Source organism: Antedon bifida, chromosome 5 (genome assembly GCF_963402885.1).
Source record: "Antedon bifida chromosome 5, ecAntBifi1.1, whole genome shotgun sequence".
Lineage (NCBI taxonomy): Eukaryota > Metazoa > Echinodermata > Crinoidea > Comatulida > Antedonidae > Antedon > Antedon bifida.
Window position 1 is genome coordinate 20,763,557 of NC_136230.1, and position 27,856 is coordinate 20,791,412.

A 27,856-nucleotide genomic window follows, 5' to 3' on the forward strand; every position below is an offset into this window, starting at 1 on the left:
ATATGACGTCTCGAAGATGGTACCTTGGTGCCAAACGATTTTCGTTGTAATATAACCGTGTTTGGTGTCATTTCAAATGTCTTGACTTGGAGAATAAGAATATATAAAGTAAAACCTATGTATGATATTACATATCACATAAATAAATTCCTGTCATTTGATTGGATGATTTTGGGTTACATGGTGTGAAATAGTAAGCACTTTTTAAAGATTGATAAAAATCTTTTCCCATACAGAAACAATTTTTCAAGACAATTACTGTGATTCTGAACATGAAATACAACAGCGCCGCCTATTTTATATCCATAACAACATTGAACACACTCTTGGAGAGATATACATACTAATTTAGACCAAAAAAGCATTTAAATTAGCTTTAGGTCGTATATGATTCGTTAACACAGGGAAGAGTTTAACTCTTCAATTTAACTCTTCCCTGGTTAACATAACTAACACTACAGATTTTATAAACACACCTACAGTAGGTGTGTTTATAAAATACAAATAAATATAACATATAATATATTATAAAAAACCAAATATATATAATTGTTTTGCAATGTAAATATGTTACAAAAAATTAATAAAGTTTACTTTTTCAATCTGATTCAAATGACAGGAATCTATTTAGATTTAGTTGTATAAAACAAATAATAAATGTTTTTTATTCGGTCAATGTCGGAAATATAACCGTTCATCATTCATCACATGCTATTATTTGTACCATTCCACTCCTAAACATTCATTATTTGTATATTATTGTTTGTTTTGCAGAAGGAGATACCAAACAAAGATCCATCAATCACACAGCACAATATGCAACTAGCCAGTGAGAGAGACAGCAAGCGATACAGCATACCTACATGTATAGCATCAAACACACTTAAAACCCTAGAATCTGAAGATATGCCTGGATTGGAAACTAGCATTCAATCAGCAGATACAGCTTCTAACCAATCTGTAAATGTAGTTTTGTTTAATCATTTAATTTATTAATTTTGAAAAATCTGGATAATCATTTTTCACAAAGTCACAAGCAAGTTTAGGAATATTTTTGTGAACATTATCGAATAAATACAAAAGAAAGTATTAAGTCTTTAATTTAGTATTCTGAAATTTATAACAGATGAAATTGAAAAAACTTAGATATCAACAGTTTTTCTTCCTTTTATAACAAAGAAAACTATATCAAGAATGGTCTTAGAATCTGTAATACGAGTTAGTCAAGTTTAAATCTTGTTTTTTGACAGAGTTCACCGAGTCACAAGCTGTTGGTGCCATGTGTTTCAGATGGTTCAATCAAGTTAGGTGAGGACGAATCCCCAAACCCTGTTGTTGGATTCAGACTTCGACGGCAACACCATCATCACCATCATCGGAGGATGTTAGGTATCTGTCTGTTATCTGCTGGCTGTCTGCCTTGCTGCTCATCATTTCATCAGCACTAACCATTATATCATACATTATTTCACTCATCATTTTTGTCATTGTTTGCCTCCTTCTAATCTTTGAAAGCCTCAACATGTCTTGGTAGGGGACCCTGATTATTGTTATTTCTGAGGATCTTATTTTCATCTTTCATAATGGAGCATCCATTTACATTTGAAGATGTATTCACTTGATACTGTTTTATTGTAGGTGACAGGAAACATAATTCAGTGGCTGATCCAGGAATTTCACAATTTTGGGTGATTGAGAGGCGGTGGGGGAAAATATGCTTAAATAAAGGAGTCCACCACTACCCCAACAATTGTGAGACAAATGTGAGAAATATTTGGAAATATAGACCTATTGGTCCCCAGAAATTACACATTCTTTTGGATGGTTACAAATTGATCAATTTTTATTCTGGAAAATACCCTTTTTAAACCTAATTTGCAAAATTTGATTATATGATGATGAGGTAAAAACAAAAATTAGAGAAGATATGCCTGGATACCAGAATCCATTTTCTAGATCTGCCACTGATGATGAGCACAGTAGAATACTGTACAAATATTCTCAACATGACAATGTTAGCATTCGGATAGTACACGAGCTACATATTCTTTACATAATATATTTCAACTTTATTACATATTTTATGATTTTATGTCAGTTCTTGCTGTTGGCAAAAAGAACATAAATTAAAACTTACTGCATAGAGATTATGATCAAATGGGAGATTCACAACTTTTGTTTCTCACATACACACAGCAAACTACAACATATCAAATATCTGAGATGCAATCTATGTGTTTCCAATCATTGTCATTATTTGTATTTCATTCTTTCATTTGTTTATATTCATACTTTAAATTGATCACTGTATCTGTATTGCACTTAGTATACATTTTTGTTTAGCAATACCCAATCAGGCATTTTAAAATTTTATAAAAATTGTGTAAGTATTGTTTTTATGATTTGTGTTATGATAAACTGGATGATCTGTATGAAATCGTGTGAGATTGTGAATTGTTGAAGAGAATTAATCTATAGAGCTTTTTGTGACTGTCATTTTTCGTGTGTGGGTGTGTTTGTGTGTGGTTTACAGTCAATATCAAGATTCATCATCAACGATTGAACTCCCACTAGAGTGTAGCAACGGAGTACATGCATGGTACACAATAATAAACTAAAATGTAGGAGAAGATATTTAGATTGTGTGAGATAAACATGTGGGTTGCATGTAAGGATGCATATTGTGTGTTCCACCTCTAGCAAACCATACTCCCTGCTTTTGATACCGTTGCATGTGTTAGGGTGTGTGGTGTGCATCTATCATATTCCCCTGCTTGTAGGCTTTTGTCTACAGTCACATGAAGCATGGTGCTGCTGCTATCATGTGGTAACAGAGAGCAGACAGGTTACCCTATTCCTCTGTTAGGGACATCTTTATTTACAGACTTTTATTGTCAATTAATAAATAATAATTTGGTTTTAATGTATATATGGCTGTTTACCTTGATGATTGTGTTATATGCGACAGAAGGTATCATATTCTTGTCTGTTGTTTTATGTTTCTTTTAAGTTAGCCTACTTTAAATTTAAGACAACCACTTTCTTTAAACCCTCTTCTAATTTAAAGCTTACTAAATCTAAATTCTATGTGCGTTATGTTTCTAACTGAAGCAAGACGTATATTAAAAAAATAAATACTAATATTTATGTTTTACAATCTTGAATAGGCTCTATTATAAAATAGACCTATGTTTATTAGCATTGAAAAGTGTTAATATTGAATTTATTGTATCTACCTATATGCATTTTAGTAGTAATTGCATTCTTATTTTAATTTTGATATTGATTGTGCTTAGCTAAAACTGCTATGATGTCAGTTGGTAAGGCTGACTTCACAGCACTTTTTAAACTGTACATTTTTAACTTTGTAACATATTTCACTATTCATATTAGAATTTTTCTACACACTATTTAAAAAAAAAGGAGGTATTACCTTAAAGATGTATTGTCCCTCAAAAACAGACGTTAAATAGTCCATTTTGTAGTTTTTAAGGTAATCACTTCCGTAGAAAAAAAACGAAATAAATAATATTTCGGTTATAAAATGACAAAATAAACAGTTCAATTCAACCAAAAACCAATTGGCTGGCAGCCAATTTGACTATTTTTTGCTTTAAATTATAGTTATTTCAGCTTAATAATTTTTTCAGGGGACAACAATATATCTTTAATATTTCTTCATTATACTTTTACTTAAAGATCATCTAATTACCAACCATAAGCATGTGAAGAAATGTATCCTTTTATTTTTTAAAGACTGAAATATATTTACAGACTGAAATATTCTTACAGACTGACAAATGTTCAAGAAGCACAAAGTAGATTTTATTTTGAACATTGAACCAGCCAAATATCAATATTTCTGCAAGAAAAGGGGGAGTATTCTATTTAAAGGGACAGCCATTAGTACAACATTATCTGATTTGAAGTTTTGAAACTTGAATAAAGTTTTAGGCATGTAGGTCATACACTGGAAATATATATTGATGGCTGATGATATCTTGGGAAAATGTTTACACACAAAATCAACACAAGAGAATAGGCAACAAATTAAAACTAATACTAATTTATTTCTGTGTAGGTTCAACTCCAAGTACACCTGTGTCTGGACCACCGAGCAGCACCTTATCCAGTCCAATGTTTCCCAAACCTGTCAACTCATACGTGATGGGCGTAGCTACTCAAGATGTTCAAGATTGGTGGCGTGAACAGCTACAATATGACAGTGGTTCAGATGATGATTAGAAAGAATATCAGAAAGTGGTGCTATATTTTAAGTATTTATGACTACAATATTTTTAGGTATTAATTTTATATAACTAGACTGTATCATCGTTTTTATATTTAACAAATGAAATATTTTAAACACACTATTTTGAAATGCAACTTATTACAGTGTAAGGTTGTACTGTGTACCAATTTAGGCCGCAAGATATTACATAAGAAAAGTATAAGCATGGGTACTGTAGGAGTCAGTAAAGTAATTAATAAAAGCATTAAGTTAAACCTTTTTAGAAGTATAGTGAATTGGACAAACAAGTTGGAACAAGAAATGGGTGGTTCGTACCTATTTTTTAGATCATGTATATGTTAGAATCTCATTTTGTAGGCGATGTTTTAAAAAGTATTTATGAATTGTAAGATAAATCTTGCCCAATGTAAAATATTGTAAGTACTGTATGTATGTATGTATTTTAGTGTATTTGTGACAATTTACTTTTATCTGACCAGTTATTAATTTGATTTTTAATACCGGTATTGTTACAGAGAGAAGTAAATATGCCTAATAAATGTACATTCAAATTTGTATGTGAAGAGCATTCATGTTATTGCATCCTAATAATAATAATGAATGTTTGTGCACTAGATATTTTGCAATTGGCGCTTTCAGCTGATTGTACACTACAATTTATACAATTTTGCCTTTATGCATCATATATTTAAGTTTAGAAAAAAGTATTCATATATTATTGTCTGATGTTTTTATTGTAACTACAGGCAACACAGATGATATTTGTCTGAAGTTTAATTAGACAACATTCCAGCGTTTTAATGATCTGAGAACAAGTTGCATTTTCTTTTCACAATTTGGTACTATTTTTATTGGGCAAAACATCTTCTGTATTGCAGGTTGTTTGCATTGTATAGTTGCTTCCACTACACTATATTATATCATCATGACATGCATGTATGTATTTTTTTATGCTCTACTATAACATTTAATTTGAATTTATAAAAATATGTAGATTGCAGTATGTATACAAGCAGTTCTATTTTACAATGGTGAGGGTTAAAAATGGTTAAGAGAGTAGCTAGCTAATTTCACATGCATTTGTTTTCTGGATAGATTAAAATTTCCCTGCTTTAAAGTATGTGTCTTATTGTTGAATCAGTGATCATTTATTAATTCAAAAAACAAATAAAAGGAAAAACTACATTGAGGAGGTAATTTAAGTTTTGAAAGGAAAAGGTTTGTACACCAGTATGGTTATATTCTTTTACTGTATCTACACCTAACCAACATCATTTAAAAATGCTGTACTTTTGCTTTGCTTACTTTTACAAAAAATACATTACAAATATACATTCAGTCTAACTTTTATTATACAAAAGATTTATATACTTTCATAAGCAAATCTGGCCACCTAATGTAAGCACAGGTATGTAAATAAAAAAGTTTTAAGTTAATGTACATAGTGCCATGCTCTGGTAATCAATATGATCATTTACAAAACATGCTTTTTAATACATATTGTTCAGAAGAATATGTTGATATAAAAATCATTTTCTACTTAAGTATACATATAATACAAAAAGTAGCATCATAGCATGATATGTAGTTTTTAGAAGTCTAAAATTGCAACAACCATTATTACTTATTATAAAGTGTACCATCTTAATATTGCTGTCTATTGTACAGTATGTAAATAAAATCCAATAATAGTAAACCAGCATCCAAATATTATATTTGTATATCATTAAAACATTAAACATAATACAAATTATGGACAAATCTAGAATAGTCCGAAAAATAAAATTAAATACAGGTTTTCGGTAAAGGTTTTCATGTGTATACAGTATAAAACTTCATTATGTAATGTACTGGAATAGCAATGTCCATGTTAAGTCATAATCCTAATCACATTCACAACAAAAAGTGTTTGCTTTTGCACAATTTAACTACATTTAAAATATACAGTATCTTAATTTATTTGCTAATCACTTTTTGGTGTAATGATTGCTGTGTCCACTATCAATAATTAAAAATAATCCAATTATTCTCACCCGATGCATATACCTTATAAAAAGTTAGTATTACTATATTACATGCAATATCCCTTTCACAAATTCCAGAGTTTATACTAAACATATGATTCCCCAATTTTTTAAACTCTCGGAGGTTGCTAGGTGATGTTAAAAGGATATTATAACACAGTACTTTTTCAGTTCTATTCCTGGCGTGGATTTAGACGAGGGATAAGAATAATGGGAGGTGCCACTTATCATGAATTTTATGTGCGAGAGTACCATTTTTTTTACCATCTAGGGGTGTCACAATACCTAAATTCGCTTTGCCACAGCCCCCTTATATCTAAATCCTGGATCAGCCCCTGTATTCTATAAATGCTTTAGGTTAAATTACATAAGCCTAACTAATAACTGGACTGATTTGTTATTAATACTACCACTATTTTCTTTTGAATTCATATTTTAATTAAAGAGCCGGGGGTGCTGATGGCACAACAGGTTCTTGGCTTGCCTCTGTACTTGTATAATCATAATTGTAAGGCGGAGGAGGTTCTTGTTGTTTGCCTTGATAAGGTGATGCACCAGCTTGCATTGGGTAAGTTGCTTGTGGGTACTGCTGAGCTTGGCCTTGATATGGTTGTGGCTGGCCTTGATATAGTTGTGGCTGACCTTGATATGGTTGTGGCTGGCCTTGATATGCTAATGCCTGCTGTGGTGGTGGTGTAATATAGACATTAGTTTGAGGAGGCACTGCTGATGTCACATACAATGCAGGTTGACTTCGTACCTGAAATATTATAGGTGTTGTATTGTTTAAGCGTCTTCGCCACTAAAATCGGGAAAAGGTAACATGTTCTGTTGGTAATTCTAGGGGGTAACTGTTAATCTATATAAATTTACACAAGGGAAATATTCAGTAAATCGTGCATTACTTCTAGAATGTTTACTCGATGGTATATAAAGTTGGTTCATACTTTCAGTACTGATTTTAACCACCTGATGTAACCCAGTTTACTAATTAAATTGAGTTAGCTTTATTACTGTGAGTGTGGATTATAATAGGCTAGGCAATCTATCATTTTGAGTAAAACAAATTGCAAACTAAGACTTTCCTTTTTTAAATGGTCACATATGATGAGGAGATCAAAATTTGAGGATCACACCTCTGTCACCCATCCCGATGATATGCAAATTAGCTTAAATATGCAAATTAGGGTGAAATTACAGTTACCATATCTAAAAAACTACTAGTCCGAGGGAGTTAATTTGTAACACTGATTTATTCAGAATGTATATATTTATATTTGCTCTAATGAAACATTTTACAAACAAATGACCGGAAGTGCAACATTTGACCCTCAACCCCATTTCTCAATGTTTGCATACACAATGTGACTAAAATGTCTGTAGAGACTTTATTTTTCCTTCAAATGACCCAGATATAGGTTCCTAATAGCCAGCATAGGACCACTTTGTAATTCCAAAAATCACACCATTGTCACACACCTCGAAAGTTTGCAAATTAGTAGTACAAGTTAAATAAAATAAGCAAATATGGGTGTAAAATGACAGTTGTCCTATATCTTGAAAACTACAAATGCTAGTTTTCAGAATATACATATTTCTATTTGCTCCAATAAAATATTTTACAAAAAAATGACTGGAAGTACAACATTTGACCCTTCGACCTCATTTCTCAATATTGCATATATAATGAAATTAAAATGTCTGTAGATACTTTGTTCTGCCCTCAAATGACTCAGATACAGTTTCTATTGTTAAGTAAATCTCAAAATCATGCCTTTGTCACGCGCCTCAAAATTATGCTAATTATTAGTACAAATTACATGAAATATGCAAATAAGGGGGTGAAATTACAGTCTTCCCATATCTTGAAAACCATTACTGCTAGAGAGTTTTTTCAAAGCCTTCAGAATGTACATATTTATATTCGCTCTAATAAAACATTTTACGAAAAAATTATTGAAAGTATGACATTTGACCCTCAACCCTATTTCTTAATATTGGCATATAATGCAACTAAAATGTATGTACAGACTTTGTTTTTGCCTCAAATGACTTGGATACAGGTTTTATATAGCCATTGGGGTACGTACTGTACATTTGAAATCGCCATTTTTTTTACGCTGAAATTACTGTGTATTCGAGAACTATCTGTGGGCACGATCTAAATGGTACGTTCGCGTACCATCTAGCAGAATAAAAAATGAATACTTACTGTTTTATTAAATCCACTGATTTGGGCTGCAGTAATTAATCCTAGTAGAGTATTTAGTGAACATAATCCTACTGATATCCATAGCAACCACATATACACAACAAATCCGTCACATGAACTCACCCCTTCTATGTGAGTAGGAACATCCTTTGGACTATATTATAATACAAAAAGAAACAGTGTTTAGCCAAATTGTTGTAGTATAGGGGGATGGTATGTACAGTAACTCAAGATACCGTAAAAGTCAAATAAAGTAATTTTTTTAAATCTCGATGGATCTAGTAATAACCAAAACAACTACTAGATTTGAACTCACTACTTAGGTTTCTTGAATAAATGCTACCCATAGAACATAAAGAAATGCCCCGGGGCATTTATTTTCTTCCACAATATTGTATTATAACATATTTCTAATTGTAGTATAATTCATTGACTTCCCTGGTCTAAAAGTTTACCAAGGATTTTTATATCAATTTTTACTTTACTGTATATTATCACTATTTGATATTTGTTTATCCGCGTGTAAACAGGACATTTTGTAACTTGGTCAACATATATATTTATGTGAAGTAGTGAGTGAGTAGTGAGACTTTTTGACATTGGAGTTGTGCAGCTTAACCTGCGTGCAACTTTATGATTTCCTATTATTTATCTTAAATTCAAAAAACCAAAACCTGGGGCCATTAATGTTTATCCTATACATTAATGATATGCCTGATAATTTAAGTTGTGACACAAATATTGCTCTTTATGCTGATGATGCCAAATGTTACAGAGAAATTCACAGTGTCCAGGATTGCCATTCACTTCAGATTGACATTGATACTTTGAGCACCTGGTCTAAAAAATGGGATTTGAATTTTAATACTTCTAAATGTAAAATTATTTCTATTACCCGATCTCAAAATTCTGTTCTTTTTGATTATATAATTAATAACGATATTCTTGAACGAGTTAGTGAAATTAATGATCTTGGTATCATAATTGATTCTCATTTATCTTGGAAGGCTCATTATAATTATATTATTTCCAAACAGCCGCGTAACAAGGGGGTCTTGTCAGGGGGGTGCAAACAGGGGCTGATCCTTCCAGACACCAAGTACTTGAGCCACAGCCCCCCATGGTGGGGGCTGTGGCGAAGCGAATTTCGGTAAATGACACCCCTAGATCGTCGGAAATGGTACTCTCGCACATAAAATTCCTGATAGATGGCGCCTCCAACTAGTAGTAGTTGGCCACTCCCATTTATTGCACAGCAATCAGCAAAATGATCGTACATTTTCCACCGTTAAAAACACAGGTCACTGGTGACATAACATTTGAACACGTGAAAACCCAATCTAACATTGGATCCGCGCCTGGCAAAGGTAGTAATTTTTCCGATTAGAAGACTGAAAGATTGAGTATTGGAGCGACAGCCAGCCACGAAAGTATGTTCGTTTTGCTGATCGCTAGCGCGTTACATACGATTATTAGTAGGAGTGTATTTTTAGAAGGTGGCCTCACACGCACAGCACAGCGTCACAATTGTGTACGAGATGCCCGCGTGTGTTCTATGGACCGGAACTGCGCTTGGTAAACCTGTCTCTTCAACGTATATAAAAAAAACACAAACAAATACGACATATTAACGTAATGTATATTAAGATTAGCCATATACTCGTGTGTTTGAACTAAATAATAAACTAATAAACTATACAGTAGTCTATAAACATTAGGTGTTACATGTACTAGTAATTTTATTCTATGCGAAAAGAAAGTGAATGCCTGTCCGGGAGTGAATGAAATGCTGTAATGCCCTTACAGGTAGGCAATTCGGCAAATGCATGGCGGCTTAGATAAAAGACGCCAAAAACCACAGTCAACTGACCGAATGTTAATGTACTGATAAGCAGTGCGTCTTCCCACGAGTTGTCAGTCAGGATTTTGTGTATTTCATATCATCTTACTTGAATATCATACTGTACTTAGTGTGACTCATTTGAAGCCATATCATATATCGTATATTTTATTCTTATCTTATATTTTCTTTCTTTTTCTTTCTTCTATCCCTTCTTTGTATTTTATTTTATTTTTTTTACTTGTTACCCAGCCCGATCGAACGCTTCTCAACCCGGTAAAATCCGCCAGGGGGGTATTCCGAATTCATTTGTTGTTACCTCATCATATGGCCAATCATAGGATTTGTTTCTCATTTGTACTAGTTAATCTCGCTTACCTTTAATAAATTATCTTTCGCATGAGTTTTAATTTTGATGACGTCATCAGGTCAAAAAATTTGCATAACGTCGGTCAAGTAATTTCATCTTTACAGTATATTTGAATGCAAGGGTCAGTGGCAGAACTCCACTGGGGGTAGGGAATTATGCGCACAGATGATCCAAAGACATATTTCAGAATTTTAACCGTTTTTATCGACATTCAGCGCATACAATTTCAAACATCTCTACATGGACTAATAGTCGTTATGGGTTAGGAAAAGAACAATATTACTTTATAGGCCTACCATATCATTATAGAATGATATACTCCGATTATTTTTTGGTAATTGAGGTCATGTGAATGATCGCAATCATAAAACCTACTTTGGCTAAAATATTACAACACATAATAGCGTTGTGTTTCCTGTTTCAATAATTAACTAGGTTGTGTGGCAAAATGATTATGATCACCACCATGATCATTCTCCTCATTAAATAGAGCAGTTAATCTACTCATGATATTATATTCTCTCACCATTATTTGCTCAACTATGGTAAAGTGGATTACCTGACCAAAATGGTTTGAAAATAAAAGGATTTACGTTATAGTCTAATGAACTACACAGGAGTCTTTTGTGATAATGTGCCCATATTGACTTTTGTGCGATATTATCAGAAATATATTGAAAAATTCTTATATAGGCCTAAATATAAATTTTCTTTGAAATTGAAATTCCTAAAAGCACTGTAGGATACAAACATAATAATGAGATATATAAAATTAATAGCGAATGTTGGTTTATGTTCTAAATTTTAGAAATGAACTGATTTCCCAAAAGTCTATAAGTATAAAGCGTTACCAATTAAATTTATGATACCCTCAATTATGGGTGATCATCTAATTATTTATTTTGGAAATGTTTAGTTAATATAAAGTTCAGTTTGTCAGTATGAACTTTTTATTTTGTTATTCATTTCTTTTTAAAAAAGCAGGACATTTCATGGGTAGGGCATGACAACGGTACACAACATAAAAAAGCGGGAAAATCCTGCCGAAAGCAGGACAGTTGGAATCTTTGTTACCAAAGTTACATAAAGAGAGTATGTGCCGTTTAAAAGAATAGCCTTAACACAATCTGTAATAAAAAGGAACAAGAAAAATATTATGAAAAACAATACAGATCAGAGGACGTTCGACATCGAGGGATTGAGCGATCAAGTGCTGCCTCAGTGCGCAGACATGAGTGACTTAACTTTCACGTTTTTTAAAAACAATCAAATGTTACATGGCTATGTGATCCATGCATGTGAAGGAAAGGGATGCCGAGGAAAACCTAGTCACCTGATTTCTTCCTAAATTTGCAAAGGAGCCTAATCTCAAAATCGCACATATTAACATTAGTCTATTAATAGTTTGTATGGCAAACTTGATCAGGTAGTGTTCTTCTCAGTTCAAATCCATTGCACACACTCACCATCTCCAACACTAAACTTGATTATTCAAATCATGATGAGGAACTCAACAAACCAAACTACCGCATTGTTCGGAGAGACTGTAACCGTTATGGTGGAAGTGTAGCGATGTACATTTTGAACACGGTAAACTTCAACGTTCTTTCTGCTGATGACGATCGTGACTACATCGAAATCACCAAAGGAGCGTCCAAGTCAACAATCATGTTTTATTTATCGACATCCCAGTGAAACTGTTAATTTTTTACGATCTTGCATCATAGACTGGAATCAACCATCTTAGGGTTTGAGGCCATACCTCTTGGTGACCTTAAAGGACAACTTGACCGAGGACCATATTTTTAAAACGTATTAGGGATGTACATATGATCTCAGAACAATCGCAAGATTAAGGATATCGCGAAATGCGCTCGCAGTACAGCCGTCGCCGTAAATTGTTGTGACGTCACAGGTGCATCGCAAAATCTACTAAATGAGTTTTCACCGTTGTTAACATACAAGAGATACTGTAGGTACCGTCACTTCAATTGCTAATTTGACCTGTATTAGGCTTAAATTTGCCAAAATGTTTAGTCTGGTATTTTGAAGAAACACAATACAAATTCAACTAACGTATTTAATCAAATAAATGCCATGCTTTGAATAAACGCCCCCTCAAATAAACAATACATAAACATCATTGGAATACAGTACAGTCATTAATTACTGCTTCGTTCACACGCGTAACCTTTCATAGCCTACGCGTGAGGCATTGTTTTATGATCGCAAACCCACTAAGTATTGTCTTTTGATAGTGATCCCATGTGCTCCCACGAAAAGGTATTATTTTTTTATCGCGTTACCACTCGTTGCCATGCGCTACCATGAAAAGGTATTGTTTTTGGATCGCGATTCTAGAAGAGGCTTTGTTTTGCTATGCCTCCGATGGAAGGGTGTTAAATATACACCATTCTTACCAGCTATCAAAAGAGAACAATGCCAAAATAATAACCCACCTTGGTTCGACGATTCTACCCCTACAGCTACGCCCGAGTAGGCCTGGGCTAGGCCCAGAGCCTAGCGATTGTTGATATTAAATATTGATAAAAATGTTTCGTTTCATTTCGTCGTACAAGAGTTTCTCTAGAAAAATTGATTTTAATCAATTAATATCCATGTTAAAATATCACAAAATAATACTACGATTGCGTAATTACCGACTGGGAGCGCAAAAAAATACATGAAACATTGGTGGTCGAGCGAATTTCATTCTCACACATGACAAAAACAATGCAAATCAAACATGTTGATACTTGTCTGGCGATACAAATTGGATGAAAACAAGTTGGCTAATTATTTTTTTCTCTTTAAATGAACGCCCTGCTACATTCACATTCAGTAGAAATTAAAAGTTATCTGATGATGATGATGATCTACAATTTGTACTATGTTTTATCACTTCTTGATATTAATTGTGTTGTAGTTTTTCATATCAAGGGTTGTTTAAAAAGAATATATGTTATCATTTTACAACCAACAAAATAAACGCACCCCTAGAATAAATGTCCCCTAAAACCATCCTGAACAATAACAAATAAATACGGCAAACACATTGAACTCAATACATGTGCATCTTGTTAACACTACTCCAGGCATTTCCTTCCTCCTAGACATACACAATAAACTATTTTTATATTAAATAATTTCCACTAACCCTTTAGATGAAAATGTACAATCATTATCCAGTAAATAACAACAGTAGCATGTGTCAGCCGGTACCTCTGCAGTGCATATTGTTGTCCCTACTGTACATTCCACACGGGTCTTATTTGCTGAATAACTGCATTGGTCTACATCCACATCCTGTATTGGAAAAAAAGCAATTACTGTAATTTGAATTCTACAAACAGATTTTGTGAGCAAGAAATATTTTATATATATCATTGTCATCACCATCATCTATAATTCTAAACATAAACAACACCAAACACTGATATCCACACACATTACATGTTTCAAAACAAATTATATGTGTGACTGGCTGATCAAACCATGTTTTGTTTAGTAATGTAATGTTTAGTACAGTATAGGTTTTACATTATATTCCCCGACGAAAAGTACTCCACTTGGCACCACCACTGCAAACATAATGAAAACAAGTAAATACTAACATCAGCTGCTGCCGCTGCAACTCCATCGATGATAGCACCACAAATACACATCAATATGCTGAGCACAATGAATCGCACACCCCATTGCATGAAGCTGTGTCCTTCTTTCTTGTAGTAAACACCTACTAAGCCAATGCAAACACCTAATATTGCCTGAAATTTTAAACATAGCAAAGTATTGTTAAAATGAAATGACAAATAATGTCTTACCTTACCTCAGCTTCATCATCCCCTGTCGGATGTGCCCTCCTCAAGCTTCTGCCATTCCTTTCTGTCCTGTGCTGTCCTAGCCCAAGTTATACCTGTGTAGGATATGTCGTCGTCCCTCCATCTGCGTTTTTGTCTTCCCCTTTTCTTCTTTCTATATGACCTCCCATTGCAATTTGTCTTCTTTCACTTTGTTCCTTATATCTTTGACTTTGGTGAATTTTCTTATAACAGTGTTTTAATTTTTTCTTGTAATGTGACCTTAAACATTTGTCTTTCCATCGCTCTTTGTGCAGTGATGAGATTTTGTTCTATAAACTTAGTTGTAGTCCAGGGTTCACATCCATAGGTCATTGTATAAGCATACACTGGTTGAAAATCCACCTTTTGTGCACTATTGGGGTTTTCTTGTCACATAAGATGTCTCTATATCTGCCGAAGCAGTTCCAGGGAGCCTTTTCTCTGATAAGAACTACATCTCTTGTGTTGTCAACCATTGTTAATGTCTGGCCCAACAGATACCTGTAATTATCAACTTGTTCAATCTTTTAATTTTCAATCTCTATGGATGCATCTGTGTGAAAATTTGTCATATATTTTGTTTTTCCTTTATGTATTTTCAAGCCAATCTTCTTACTCTCTGTTTGGATCATTTAACTGAGGTTTCATGTCCTCGACTGATGTGGTTGTTAGAGCAATATCACCTGCAAATCTCAGGTCAGTTAACTTTTCTCCGTCGATGTTGATTCCATTTTCATCCAGATTCAGATTCTTCAATATATTTTCTTCTAGGGCAGTGGTGAAGATTTTGGGTGAGATTGTGTCTCCTTGTCTGAAACCTCTATTTATGTGGATGGATTGGGATATATCTTTGTTGAGGTGAATTGTTGTGGTAGCGTCTGTATAAATGTCTGAACATGCCTTCATTCACTCCAGTTTTTCGGCACTCAGCATGTTCTACCGAGTCAAATGCTTTTTCATAATCTATGAAACCTACACATAAATTGTTGGTTTTTATCTAGAATATGTATGAAATAAAAATTTGTTTAATATCTATTAAAGCAATTAATGGCTGGGCTCGCACAGGTCGATTGCCAAGTCGCCATGGGCGAAAACGTTTCCAGATTGGTGAAAAATAAAACGGCTTACCATTTTGGCGACGACATATGATAAAATAAATAATGAAATCATCATTTTATCCAACAAAAATGTCCACATTATTTTGTTTGTTATCATGTTGTTTAATTCAAGCTCCATTTTTCGCCATCTTGCCTCATTGTACCAGGCGTCTCTTTGTTATTTCAATATGATGGAGGTAGCAGAGGTGGTAGACTACACACAGAGAGAGCGACATATAGTATCTTCAATGAATGACGTCTCAGCGAAATCAAATAGGTATGCGTTATTATTATTTTTTTTTTACCATATTTAATGAGGGTGATCCATCCAGCAATTGCTGATCATTAGGGACCCTCAGAGAGATACACAAGATGCTCTACATAAACAAAGTCTTATTACAAGTCTTTGGGAGTGGAGTTGTAATTTTGTCCTTCGAAAAAATCCTGACATGTGACGGGACTTAAACCAGGACCCTTGGAGTGGTAGCCAAGCATCATAACCACCAAGCCACAACTCCACTTTGCATTATTGTTATGCATTTTAGACGCTGTGTTTCACATTTTACCCTTCTTAATAAACTTTCCTAGTACGTGCATTGTGTGAGTAGAGTAAACAAAACAACATTTTGGAAATGGTAGAGTCTATCTAACAGCGATTTAGCTAAACACACACATGCACTGTGGACTAAAGGGCTGTGTATTTATATCGGGATGGTAGTTTCCCCAGTGACAGAAAGTGGTGAACACTTTTTATATATTGGCCATAATGGCGAGGTAGACGTGGTACTCTGTGCTGTGGTCTAGTATGTATGTTCAACAACGATCCGAATGTTTATTTGTTAGGAGTTTCTCGACAATATTCTCGACGCATGTGCCTACACACGCTTTTCGTGTTACAGGAGCCAACAGAGCAGAGATTTTTTAATTTCGGATAAAGACCGATTCATTTGGCTAAATAAATAAATTGGACTTTGGCCATTTTTGCCATAAACTAAATTGACTAAAACAAAATATTTTGACTTTTGCCAAATGACTAAACAAAATTAAATGTTAGTGCTAGCACACAACAGTGTCAAATAATATCATGTTAGCATGATTTGAACTATTATACTTACACCAATTGATGACCAGAATGCTCCTACATAATAGTTAATGACCATAAAGTACAAATACATGCCAATGGCAAATTCTAATGATGACGAAATAAGAAGAAGTACACTCATCCATATAGCACACTTCTTTCGTCGTCCATATTCTGTACAAAAAACAACAAAAAGAAACTTAAAACTAATTTAAGTTACATTCTAGCCAAAAAAAAAAGTTGATAAAAAAAAATGGAATGAACAAAAATGGTACAATTAATAGTGGTCAATTTTGATCTGACTTCCATGTGACACATGCACATGACACACAAACAATCCACAAAGTCCATGGCCTACTGATGTACTGAGACACATGCACATGACACACAAACAATCCACAAAGTCCATGGCCTACTGATGTACTGAGACACATGCACATGACACACAAACAATCCACAAAGTCCATGGCCTACTGATGTACTGAGACACATGCACATGACACACAAACAATCCACAAAGTCCATGGCCTACTGATGTACTGAGACACATGCACATGACACACAAACAATCCACAAAGTCCATGGCCTACTGATGTACTGACAACAAAAATATAATCTTAAACTAATAAACTATGAATACTGCTCATATTCTGGTGTAGGGGCGTTATACTCCCTAATGTCGTAATACCCACAACCCCAACATTCCAATCAAATCATTTTTCATCTATACACACCAGGGGCGCAGATTGCAATATCAAGACCTAGGCTTAGACTTAAGCCTGACTTTAATTTAAGACCTAAGACCTCAAGAAAGTCTCAGTTAAGCCTACCGATTAAGCCTACTGCAATATCATGGTCTTAACTGAGACTTTATTAACTAAAGAACTTCAAACACTCAAACCGGCCTGTAGCTACCGACAAAAGAGAGCGCTATACAAACAAGTGCAAATAGAGTACTTTAACAATAAGGAGGAGCGACAACCTCCTCAGTAAGACATTGAGGCCATTTTAATGAATAGTGTATAAGATTACGTAAATACTAGGAAATTTTAACAAATAATTGTATGTAATTTGATAGTAAATATTGGTTTAATTAATACATGTTTGAAGTTTACAAACAAATAAATTTTAAATACTACTATATGTAGTCTTTTCTTGGTCAAAATAGTGTAGCGCTAAGCCGCGTATGGAGAATATGCTGTACAGCTTGTTGGTGCGGTTGTGGACCGCTAATAGTAATTGATCGTCAGGTAGGTGTAGGCCTAATATAGGTTTTATCTATTGAAACAATTGGTAAAAAAAATTATAATACACATGTCTTATAGTTCAATACCCCTTTTCTACACTTAGTATCATAAAATCAATGCACAGCTGTTATTTTTGTTAAATTAAAATTTCAAAATTAATTAGCTGATTTATTTTACAAAAAAAGAAAATAGTACTGTATGTCTTCACTATGTGAACATTATGAACATTAACTTGTTATTAATTCTGATATCAAGGATAATGCTTCAGAGGTGTCAATGCACAATAAACTGTTAATAAATACACACACTGTACCTGGAGTACGCTGCTCAATCCTCACAGGAACTGTTGTTTGTTGCATTTCAACTGTTTCAATCTCATCTATAAAACATAAAACATTTTAATGTTATTCACAGGATGTCAGATGTCAAATCAATAGATGTTGTGCTACTCTGTAAAAACTTACATTTTAATGCTATTTTAATGTTAACCACTCATCTCATAATTATCAATTACACTATTAAGTATTACTGTATATAACAATAATGGAATATTTGTCACTTCAAGGATTTATTTTTAGGGGGGCTCAAAATGAAAATATTGAGTACTTAGACTGTAATTTAAATCCAACTTGTAGTAGCACATGTCAGTCCTATGTTATATCTAATATACAGTACCATCCAGAAAAGATGTACCCATGCAGTTTTTTTGGTTTTTTTTAGGTAACAATAGGACAGCCCACATTCACTCAACCGTTAAGACATTGAGTAATTCATTTTTGTTAGTGAACTGTCTATGGGCTTTTATTTTGAATCCCTGGAAGTACGTTTTATGACAAAAGGCCAATAACTAACAATAACTATTAGGCTATTGGGGGCGTATCAACTTAACTACGATATAGTTATTTTCCACTCCTTTAAATTCATTTTTTTTGTGACGATCTAGCAATTCATTTCGATTGTAAGTGGATACAATTATTTTGATTATTTGACAAAGGTATAACTAAATTAGATTTTCTGAGATTTAACAATTTCCTGATGCTACAGAGAAATTTGTTTTAAGCATCATATCTAAGCCCGCTAAAAGCACACCAATGGCGAGAAGGACAGCGATTGAGACCCTTGGCAACGGGCCAAACAAATCCAAGCTAAAACAAGACGATGACCTAATTGTAATTGCCACTGAAAGCGGTCACAATGTGGATGACGTAACAACCAAAAACTGAACACAATTTTTTACAGCAATGCTCGTGATAGATTTGATGATTTTTTTAAACGAAGAAACTATATAATTCGCTTTATGTGAAGTTATTAGCGGAGAAAATCTTGTAGGTATACAAAAGATAAAAAATCTCTGGAGAATTTATGTAAATAATCACAGTGATCATGTCAAAATTATAAACGCTAGATTTAACATCAATGGTAGAAATATAACGATTCACAACATAAATCCATACCTATAAATAACCTATCAATAAGGGTGTACGAGTGCTGGTGAAAGACCTCCCAATAGGGAGGTTTCGCAACCTTACGAATACGATAACGAAAACGGATACGTCACACATTTGTGAAACTTTTGAGCTGATCCCCATTTCATATTCGTAAAGCGTATTCGTGTTGACGAATATCACCAGTCATATTCGTAACTACAAAACGAGTATAGTTTTTGATCTATTTGCACATTTTGCATTTGAATCAGGAACGATTCATGATTATAATATAATTATAGATTTATTGAAAGTAATTTACTAAAGTAATTTACTAAAATGCTAGGTCAATTTTGATAAATAGCAGTTTTTAAAGTCCTCACTCGCTTTGATGTTACGCTAGGCCTAGGCAGCCAAGCACCAAGCAACACGTACCCGCGCTTCGCTCAAATTTACCGCAGTCATATTTTAGACGGCGCTCTCAATATTTCGTTGCCATGCGAAACAGATTTTTACTGGCTTACGAAAACGAATACGTATGCGTGACGTATCTGTTTTCGTTATCGTATTCGTAAGATTGCGAAACCTCTCTATTATCTGTACACAATGACGAAATAGGAGTCGCCCTAAAGTGCTTGGGATGCAAATTAATTGGAAACATACAATATGTAATTCCGTATCAACGGGAAACTGTCTAGATTTGTAAATGGAGACCGAGCCGTGATCGACTTCAAAGGAAGTTTACCACGCTCTACAATGGTTAATGGCTTTAAAGTTAGAATGTTCCACATAAACCAGGTTGATGAAGAGAAATGTTTTCAATGCAATGAGACAACACAAAATCAACACATGTCCAAATAAAACACCCTTTGTATGCCATACAGTAGATGTGGGCCACATTGCTAGATATTGCAAGGAAGCCGAAATTCCAGATAAAGGATAGCTACAATGGATCATAGCAATGATGAAAGCAAAGATGAGGCAAAAACACTATTTCGACCGACTTCTGGAGAAAGGTTTATTTAAAAAATGTGGACAAACCTAGTTGATGACAAGAATGAAAACCCAGGATGGAACATTGGGGACAGCGACGTTATTGACAATGATAGCACAGACAGTGCCAAAGAAGATACAGAACAAGTTGCAAGTACAGAAAGGAACACAAATGAAAAGTGCTCAAACATCAGCAACGTCACAAGAAGGGATACAGTACAGACCAGCGTCAAGACGCTTCATGCTCTACAAATGCCGAAGAACAGCAGAAAGAAAACGAAACAAAATCAAGCAAAGATGACACCATAAACGAATCAAATGAAGTAGATAGATACAGACACTGTAAGTCCTGTAGAGAAAAGGGGAAAAAAGAGACGACGAATGTGAAGCAAGTCAACTTCAATACGATAAGTAATAATAAATTATGGGGTAGTGCATGTTTTCACAGTTGTGAAACATGAAACAGTGCAGGTGTTTAAATTTTAATTAAAGATGAATGTGGCTTTCATGACATAGTTGAATATGTGGCACATGCAAGGGAAAGCAGACATAAGACGCTGAAAAAAAAAATCTTGATACCATGTCTACTTTCAGAGATATCTCAGTCTAAAGTTTTATCGATAAGATCTGTACTTAGTAGGGGTATAAAAATAGTATAATTTATGACTTCATGATCTGTAGTAAATTTTGTATTCATTAAATGTCAAATAAATATATGCTACTCTTATTATTACACTTTAGGCCTAGCTTAGAAAATCTACAAAAAATGTATTTCACAATGATCGGGTGGTGAGAGAGATGTAAATTAGTTGACAAACACAACGTACATGTATATGACGTCGCGAGTTTGGAATCCACTGATGACGTGATTTTGTGAATATCTCATGAATATTAATGAGCTTCCCTAAGCTGCTGAAAAACAGACTTTCCATGAATTTACCCTAAAATGTATATGAAATTTAATTTTTTAAATTTCTAGTTATTACTTCTTCATTCTGACATGTCTATATTGTTATAATATTTGTTATTTAATAAATAAACGATATTTAAAAGCAATTTTAAACCCAGAATCCCCCTTTAATTTAGCACAGGAATGGTCATTAAAGAATTACAGATTTTTATTCCTGATAAGTAAGAGAACATTTTAAAATTGGTTTGGTCGACCTTTGACCCATTCTTAAGTGGCTTTGACCCCGGATTTTAAATTTAAGAATGAAGAATCCTTAATCAGTATGTTCATAAGTATATGTGATGTGAATTTTGTTGATGTACTCAAAATGCTAAATAAATGTCTAATTAGCGCTAATTAAAGGCGTTCTTAAGTAAATTTAGCACAGGAATGGTCACTTAAGAATTATGGATATTGATTCCTGATAGGTCAGAGAACATTTTAGAATTGGTTTTGTCCATGTACTCGAAATGCTAATTAAATCCAATTTTAGGGGTAATTTAGGTGGTTCCCCCTTAAAATTGAACAGGACCTTACTTAACAATTGCCATTTCTGGGTCCCATAGACCATATCTACATACTCCATACCTCAAACCTTTTGTACTCAAATTGCTAATTAAAACCTTCTGGGCTCCCAGACTAATATATAGATGGCAAGTTTGGTATCAAATTAAAGCTTATGACAGCTTATAGCTTATACCACTACCATAATTTCACAATATACTGACATCATCAAAGCCACACACCCATTATATATTACATAACTTTGTGGGAAAATTTAAGAAATCAGATTAATAATAATATGGCATGTTTGGTATTTGGTACCATACCACACAAAATCAGATAGATCACATCGGAATTACCAGACAGTTTAGGCACACACTGCTGGATGTAAGGGTAAGGAGAGGTGCGGACGCAGCTTCAGATCATCATTTGTTAATTGGAAAACTGCAACTAAAACTGATGAAACACAAGAATAAAAACTCAAGCAACAGAATAAAGTACAATGTGGAACTCCTTAAACAGAAGGAAATAACAGCTTCTTTTCAGTTGGAGATGAGCAACAGATACAAAGTACTTCAAGATCAGATGGTAGAAGGTGGAGGACCGGACATTGAAACACAATGGGAGAACAGTAAAGAGATATGGAGAGGTAGCTGTGAAGCAGTATTGGGAAGAAAGAAAACATTACACAAACCATGGATGACAAATGAAACAATGAAATTGATCGAAGAAAGAAGGGAAAAGAAGGATATTGTAAACAATAGCCGGACAAGGGAAAGACGTAGAAATGCTCAGAGGGAGTATACTATAGTGCACAAAAGGTGAAGAAAAGTGTAAAGAAAGATAAGAAGAAACAAATAGAAGAACTAGCCACACAGGCAGAAGAGGCAGCTTTAAGAAATGACATGAAAGAACTTTATTCAATCACAAAGAAACTTGCAAATAAAACCAAACAACTACAAAGACCAGTGAAGGACAGACAAGGAAATGTTTTACAAGCCAAAGAAGACCAAGCACATAGATGGGCAGAGTATTTTGAAGGACTATTGAACCGACCATCACCAAATGAGACGGTAGACATTCCACCAGCTGAAAACATTCTTCAGATCAACTGTAATAAACCAAGAAGAGAAGAGATCAAGAAAGCTATAAAACATTTGAAGACCGGAAAGTCACCAGGACCAGACGAAATACCACCCGAAGCACTTAAGGCCGACCTGGACACATCATCACAGATGATGATGGAAATAATCAACATGATATGGGAAATGGAGGAAATACCAAAGGACTGGAAGAAAGGATACATTGTAAAATTACCAAAGAAAGGCGATCTAAGTGAATGCAAAAACTATAGAGGGATAACCATGCTCTCAGTAGCAGGAAAAGTGTTTAACCGAATCCTACTAGACAGAATGATAGCGGGAGTCGATAGGACCTTAAGAGACAACCAAGCAGGATTTAGGAAAGAGAAATCATGCACTGACCATATTGCCACACTCAGAATAATATTGGAACAAACAATAGAATGGAACACACCACTTTGGATGAATTTCATTGACTACGAAAAAGCTTTTGACAGTTTAGACAGACCAACTTTGTGGAAGATAATGAGGCACTATGGCATACCAGAAAAGTTCATACAAATAATCAGCAAATCATATACAGGAGTCACATGTCAAGTTTTACATGAGGGAAGTCTTACCAGAGAATTTGAAATCAAAACAGGTGTAAGACAAGGAGGATTGATGTCTCCGTTCCTGTTCAATCTTGCAATAGACTGGATAATGAAAGAAACAACACAAGGAAAAAGAAATGGGATTCAATGGACTTTATGGGAACAATTAGAAGACCTGGACTATGCTGACGACATTGTTCTGTTGTCACAAACACATCAGCAAATGCAAACCAAAACCAGACTTCTTGAAGAAACATCAAGTATGCTTGGCTTAAATGTAAACATAGCGAAAACTAAAGTAATGATGGTCAACACAAGAAATAATCAGGCAATCCAGCTAAGGAAAGGAGAAGCAGAACCAGTGGAAACTTTTACTTACCTTGGTAGCAAAGTCAACATCAGAGGAGGGACAGAGGAAGATGTAAAAGGAAGGATTGGGAAGGCACAGGTGGCTTTCAATATACTAACAAAAGTATGGAAGGCAAATATTTAACTCAAATGTCAAATCAGTACTGTTAAATGGATCAGAAACATGGAGAACTACTAATCAAATAATAAGGAAAATCCAAGTGTTCATCAATAAATGTCTGAGAAGGATTCTCAGAATATGGTGGCCAGAAAAAATAAGAAATGAGGATCTATGGGTTAGGACTGGACAAGAGCCAGTGGAATTTGAAATTAGCAGAAGGAAATGGAAATGGATTGGTCACACACTATAAGGAAACCAAAACACAACATAACTAGGCATGCCCTAACATGGAATCCCCAAGGAAAACGAAAAAGAGGACGCCCAAGGAACACATGGAGGAGGGAACTGGATAAGGAGGTGAAGGATGCTGGCTATAACTGGACAGAGGTGGAAGGAATTGCCCAGAACCGTGTGAGATGGAGACGCGTAGTTGATGGCCTATGCACTGCTAGGTGTAACAAGGCTTAAAGTAAGTAATGTTTGGTATTAAATTAAGGCTTATGACATGTACAAAACCATGGAACTATATAAAATATAATGTGAACAATATAATGATGCCATTACTTAAGCCACACCCATTATATAAATATATTACATAACTTTGTGAAAAATCAAACGGCAGTATGCGTAACTGAGATAATGATTATGATGTATGCTCACCTGGGTTGATTTGCATAAATGCCATGCGACGTATAATAGAAATCTCAATAGCTAACGTGGCTAGTTGAGACGAGGGCCAGCGTAATTATAATACGTACGTGTAAGTTAACAAAAATGGTGAAAATATGCTAAATTTTAAAATTAATAGATCGTCAGAATGCTCGGGAACAACTATTTTGCATTTCATTTTCTTAAAGTTTATCACATGTATGATTTATTATGAAATTAAGAGAACAAAAGTTGATCAAAAGTTGATTAAGTCATCATTAATTGCATGTTAAATTAAAAAAAATTAATTTCGACAATCAAACAAATTATGACATTTTCTTAGGCCAAAATAACAAACTTAACATTAACTTTCTTCTTTAAAATGTTCATAATTATATTAAAGTTAAAGTATATAGTTTGACAGTGCATCATTTTTTAAAATTTTTTAAGAGGCCATCATGGGTAAATAATTATAATTCATTGCGGTATGTAATAATCTATCTGCACCAAAGTGGTTACTGCATAGTAAATACACAGAGGAATCTTTCTACAACTTTTAGTCAGTTGTGTATGGCTCGGTGGTCTGTGTTTGTGTCTATGGCATTCAAGGTACCGAGATCGAGTGTCACCTTGGGAAACGAAATAAGATTTTTTTTATTATCCGTATTGTTTGTTCAATTTTATTTCTTAGTGTATAGATTATATTACACATGATTTATAATGAAATCTAGATAAAAAATAACTTATTTCTTTATTATGTAACAAATGTGGTTTGACATTATATGCAGAGGAATCAATCAGTCAATATATCTTTTGAAAATCAATTATCTTTATTTAAATCAATGCATATAAGTTCCTATAATACGTCATAGTGACGAATCTAGTTATGAAATTGAGTTTGTGTGATATCAAAATAATGATTTAAAAAAAAAGTTACATATTTGATTTTCCTATTTTTATTGATACACTGAATACATTTATGATATTTCTTATAGTTTCTCATAGTACATTATTTATTCACCATGAGTAAATATGAGCAATACTTTCTTAAATTAATTGGTGGCGGTATACTCACCCGATTTTTAATTCATTTAGGTTGGAACGTCTGCTATTGGCATTTTTTGCATTCCATACTTTATTAGAGGCCGAGTTTATTGATTAGTTTTTGGCCGAGTTGACGCGGGGCCAACATAACTTGGGTCCTACTTCTTGACGTGGGACTGACTTGACGTGGGACCGAATTGGTGTGGGACCGACTTGAGACTTGACGTGGGGCCGACTTGACGTGGGGCCAACTTAACGTGGGGCCAACTTGACTTTCTTTGGCCAAGACGGTTTTTTTAGGGCCGACTCTAGTCTAAGGCTAGGCATATTCATTCTAGGCCTACTAATATCTAATAATACTAATAGAGAGGGCCAAGCTAGGCTTAGGCCTACTACTAGCTAGACTAGGCCTAGTCTCTAGCTAGGTAGGGCCAGCTAGCCTAGCTAGGCCTGGCCCAACAATGAGGCTATACTAGGGGTAGTTGAGGCTAAATAAACGGGTCATTTTTAATGAAAACGTATCAGAAAGGACAGAAATATCAAGTGTATTTTAAGAATTATATTACTTACATATTTACAGCTAGAAAAAATACGTTATTTAGGCACTAATACGCCTACACCCACTGACTGTCACTGGTGGTACAAAGAGACGTGTGACATGACAGTGGTTCTCTCCGAGTTTGTTTTTCTTTTTGACGTACGTTTAATTAACGACATTGAAAGTTTAGAAGCCATTTTGTGTCAAATGGGAGGTTTCCTCTACACCGCATTACGAATACGAAAGCCCACAATTTTTTTAATTTCAGAAATTTGAAAAAACGAATTAGTAATTCGAAATTTAGAATTACTTATGTATTCAAAATTTCGAATTAATACTTATTTTGAATTAACAAATTATGAATTTGAAATTTCGACGTTTTATTGGTTTTTCAAATAATTCGAATAAAAAATCTAAATTTCGAATTAATAATTTGAAATTTCGAATTAAAATGTCGAAATTTCGAATTTAAAAGACGAAATTTCGAATTATTTATTCGAAATACTGATAATTCGAAATTATTAATTTATCCGCCCTGTGTCATCCTGGATTCATCGAACCTCCTGGAGTGTGGTTGATGATCATGCGGATTAGATTTATATACTTTTTAAGGGAGGCGCCCGCTCAATATTAGTCACTGTCTCCAAACTTTCAAAAATATAAATAAAAAACAAAATACCGTTGCTTGACTAAGAATGATGTGTATTAAAACAACTCGCTTTAGCAATTCCTTTCTACCTTCAGACAGTCAGTGTATTTAATAAAACAAACTTAGATAAGATTATCAGTATATACATTGTTGATAATGTTGTATTTTGCATGCGTTGTAACTTTTTTTCTTTTAATTAAGTGTATTCTTTTTCGCAACAAGAAGACAAATTTCATACTGTACTATTTTGGTTTGTATGAAAATAAAAGATCTGTATCTGTATCTGAACTATCAAGAGATTATTGAAATGTTATCGTATATTAGTACGGACACTAAAACCGAAAGCTGAAAAAATGTTCCTTACTCGAAAAAAAAGCATTCTGACTGGAGTCGGCGTAAAGATAGGGAAAGAGGGTGGGAGATTTTACTGGGCTGTGGAGCCTTTGTACCGGGAAGGAAGAGAAACATAAAGGCCCATTCGACGATAAATAGATAAATATGCATTTTTCATACCTGAAACAAAGGAAATTTTAAAAGTTATGCTGACTTTTTTTGTTATCCAATAAATGACGTCATGATGAATAAGAACAATAAAATCGTTGTATGGCGTCACGTATAGTTTGCAATAATCATCATTTGATTTGATGAATGAAAATATTATTTTCATCAAAGGCAGCATGTGGAGGGTTATCATTATAGTTCTAGGATAACAACTTGTAAGATTTCATTTGTTTTATCATAAGAATCAGGGGCGGATCCAGGATTTTTGGCCGAAACATCCCACTTTGTGGGCCGAAACGTCTCACTTTAGACCAAATTCATATTCATTTTTTTGGGTATTTATCAAGTGTTTAAATGTGTTTAACAATCCGTATTTTATTAATATTGACAATGTTGATATAATATATATAATAAATTACTAAAAAAACGTAATTTTATATTCAATTTATTACTTCGAAAACCTTGTTTATTTCGTGCATTCGCCAAGCGGCAAACAG

General features: G+C 34.0%; 2 protein-coding genes across 6 annotated transcripts in view; one reads left to right on the forward strand and one right to left on the reverse strand.

Moving 5' to 3' along the window:
• LOC144843561 (sodium leak channel NALCN-like) overlaps positions 1-4,330 on the forward strand; it is a 57,579-nt gene extending 53,249 nt beyond the window's left edge. For 4 of the 5 annotated variants that reach the window (XM_078700387.1, XM_078700386.1, XM_078700391.1 and 1 more), the window contains 3 exons: positions 775-960; positions 1,251-1,389; positions 4,082-4,330. In XM_078700387.1, coding sequence (XP_078556513.1) covers positions 775-960; positions 1,251-1,389; positions 4,082-4,245 — 489 coding nt within the window. In that variant the 3' untranslated portion in view covers positions 4,246-4,330. The remainder of the gene's footprint in view (positions 1-774; positions 961-1,250; positions 1,390-4,081) is intronic. The other variant, XM_078700388.1, reaches the window with a different exon arrangement.
• A 1,588-nt stretch (positions 4,331-5,918) lies between these two features.
• Positions 5,919-26,329, reverse strand: LOC144843576 (transmembrane protein 255B-like). The gene is made up of 7 exons (XM_078700415.1): positions 26,242-26,329; positions 18,279-18,344; positions 16,753-16,892; positions 14,313-14,465; positions 13,856-14,004; positions 8,489-8,642; positions 5,919-7,036 (listed from the first exon to the last, which is right to left on the reverse strand). Exons 2-7 carry the CDS (start codon positions 18,322-18,324, stop codon positions 6,716-6,718), a joined length of 963 nt encoding a protein of 320 aa, XP_078556541.1. The 5' UTR covers positions 18,325-18,344; positions 26,242-26,329; the 3' UTR covers positions 5,919-6,715.
• Positions 26,330-27,856: the final 1,527 nt, after the last annotated feature.

What these genes read in the sequence shown, in the direction of transcription:
- LOC144843576 (XM_078700415.1), bottom strand. Translation starts at nt 18,324, where the DNA reads ATGCAACAAACAACAGTTCCTGTGAGGATTGAGCAGCGTACTCCAG. An exon ending in CATTCTGGTCATCAATTGGT is followed by an intron (nt 14,466 to 16,752) that starts GTAAGTATAATA and finishes TTAAAATTTCAG; the next exon opens with GCAATATTAGGTGTTTGCAT. An exon ending in TTGCAGCGGCAGCAGCTGAT is followed by an intron (nt 14,005 to 14,312) that starts GTTAGTATTTAC and finishes TTTCCAATACAG; the next exon opens with GATGTGGATGTAGACCAATG.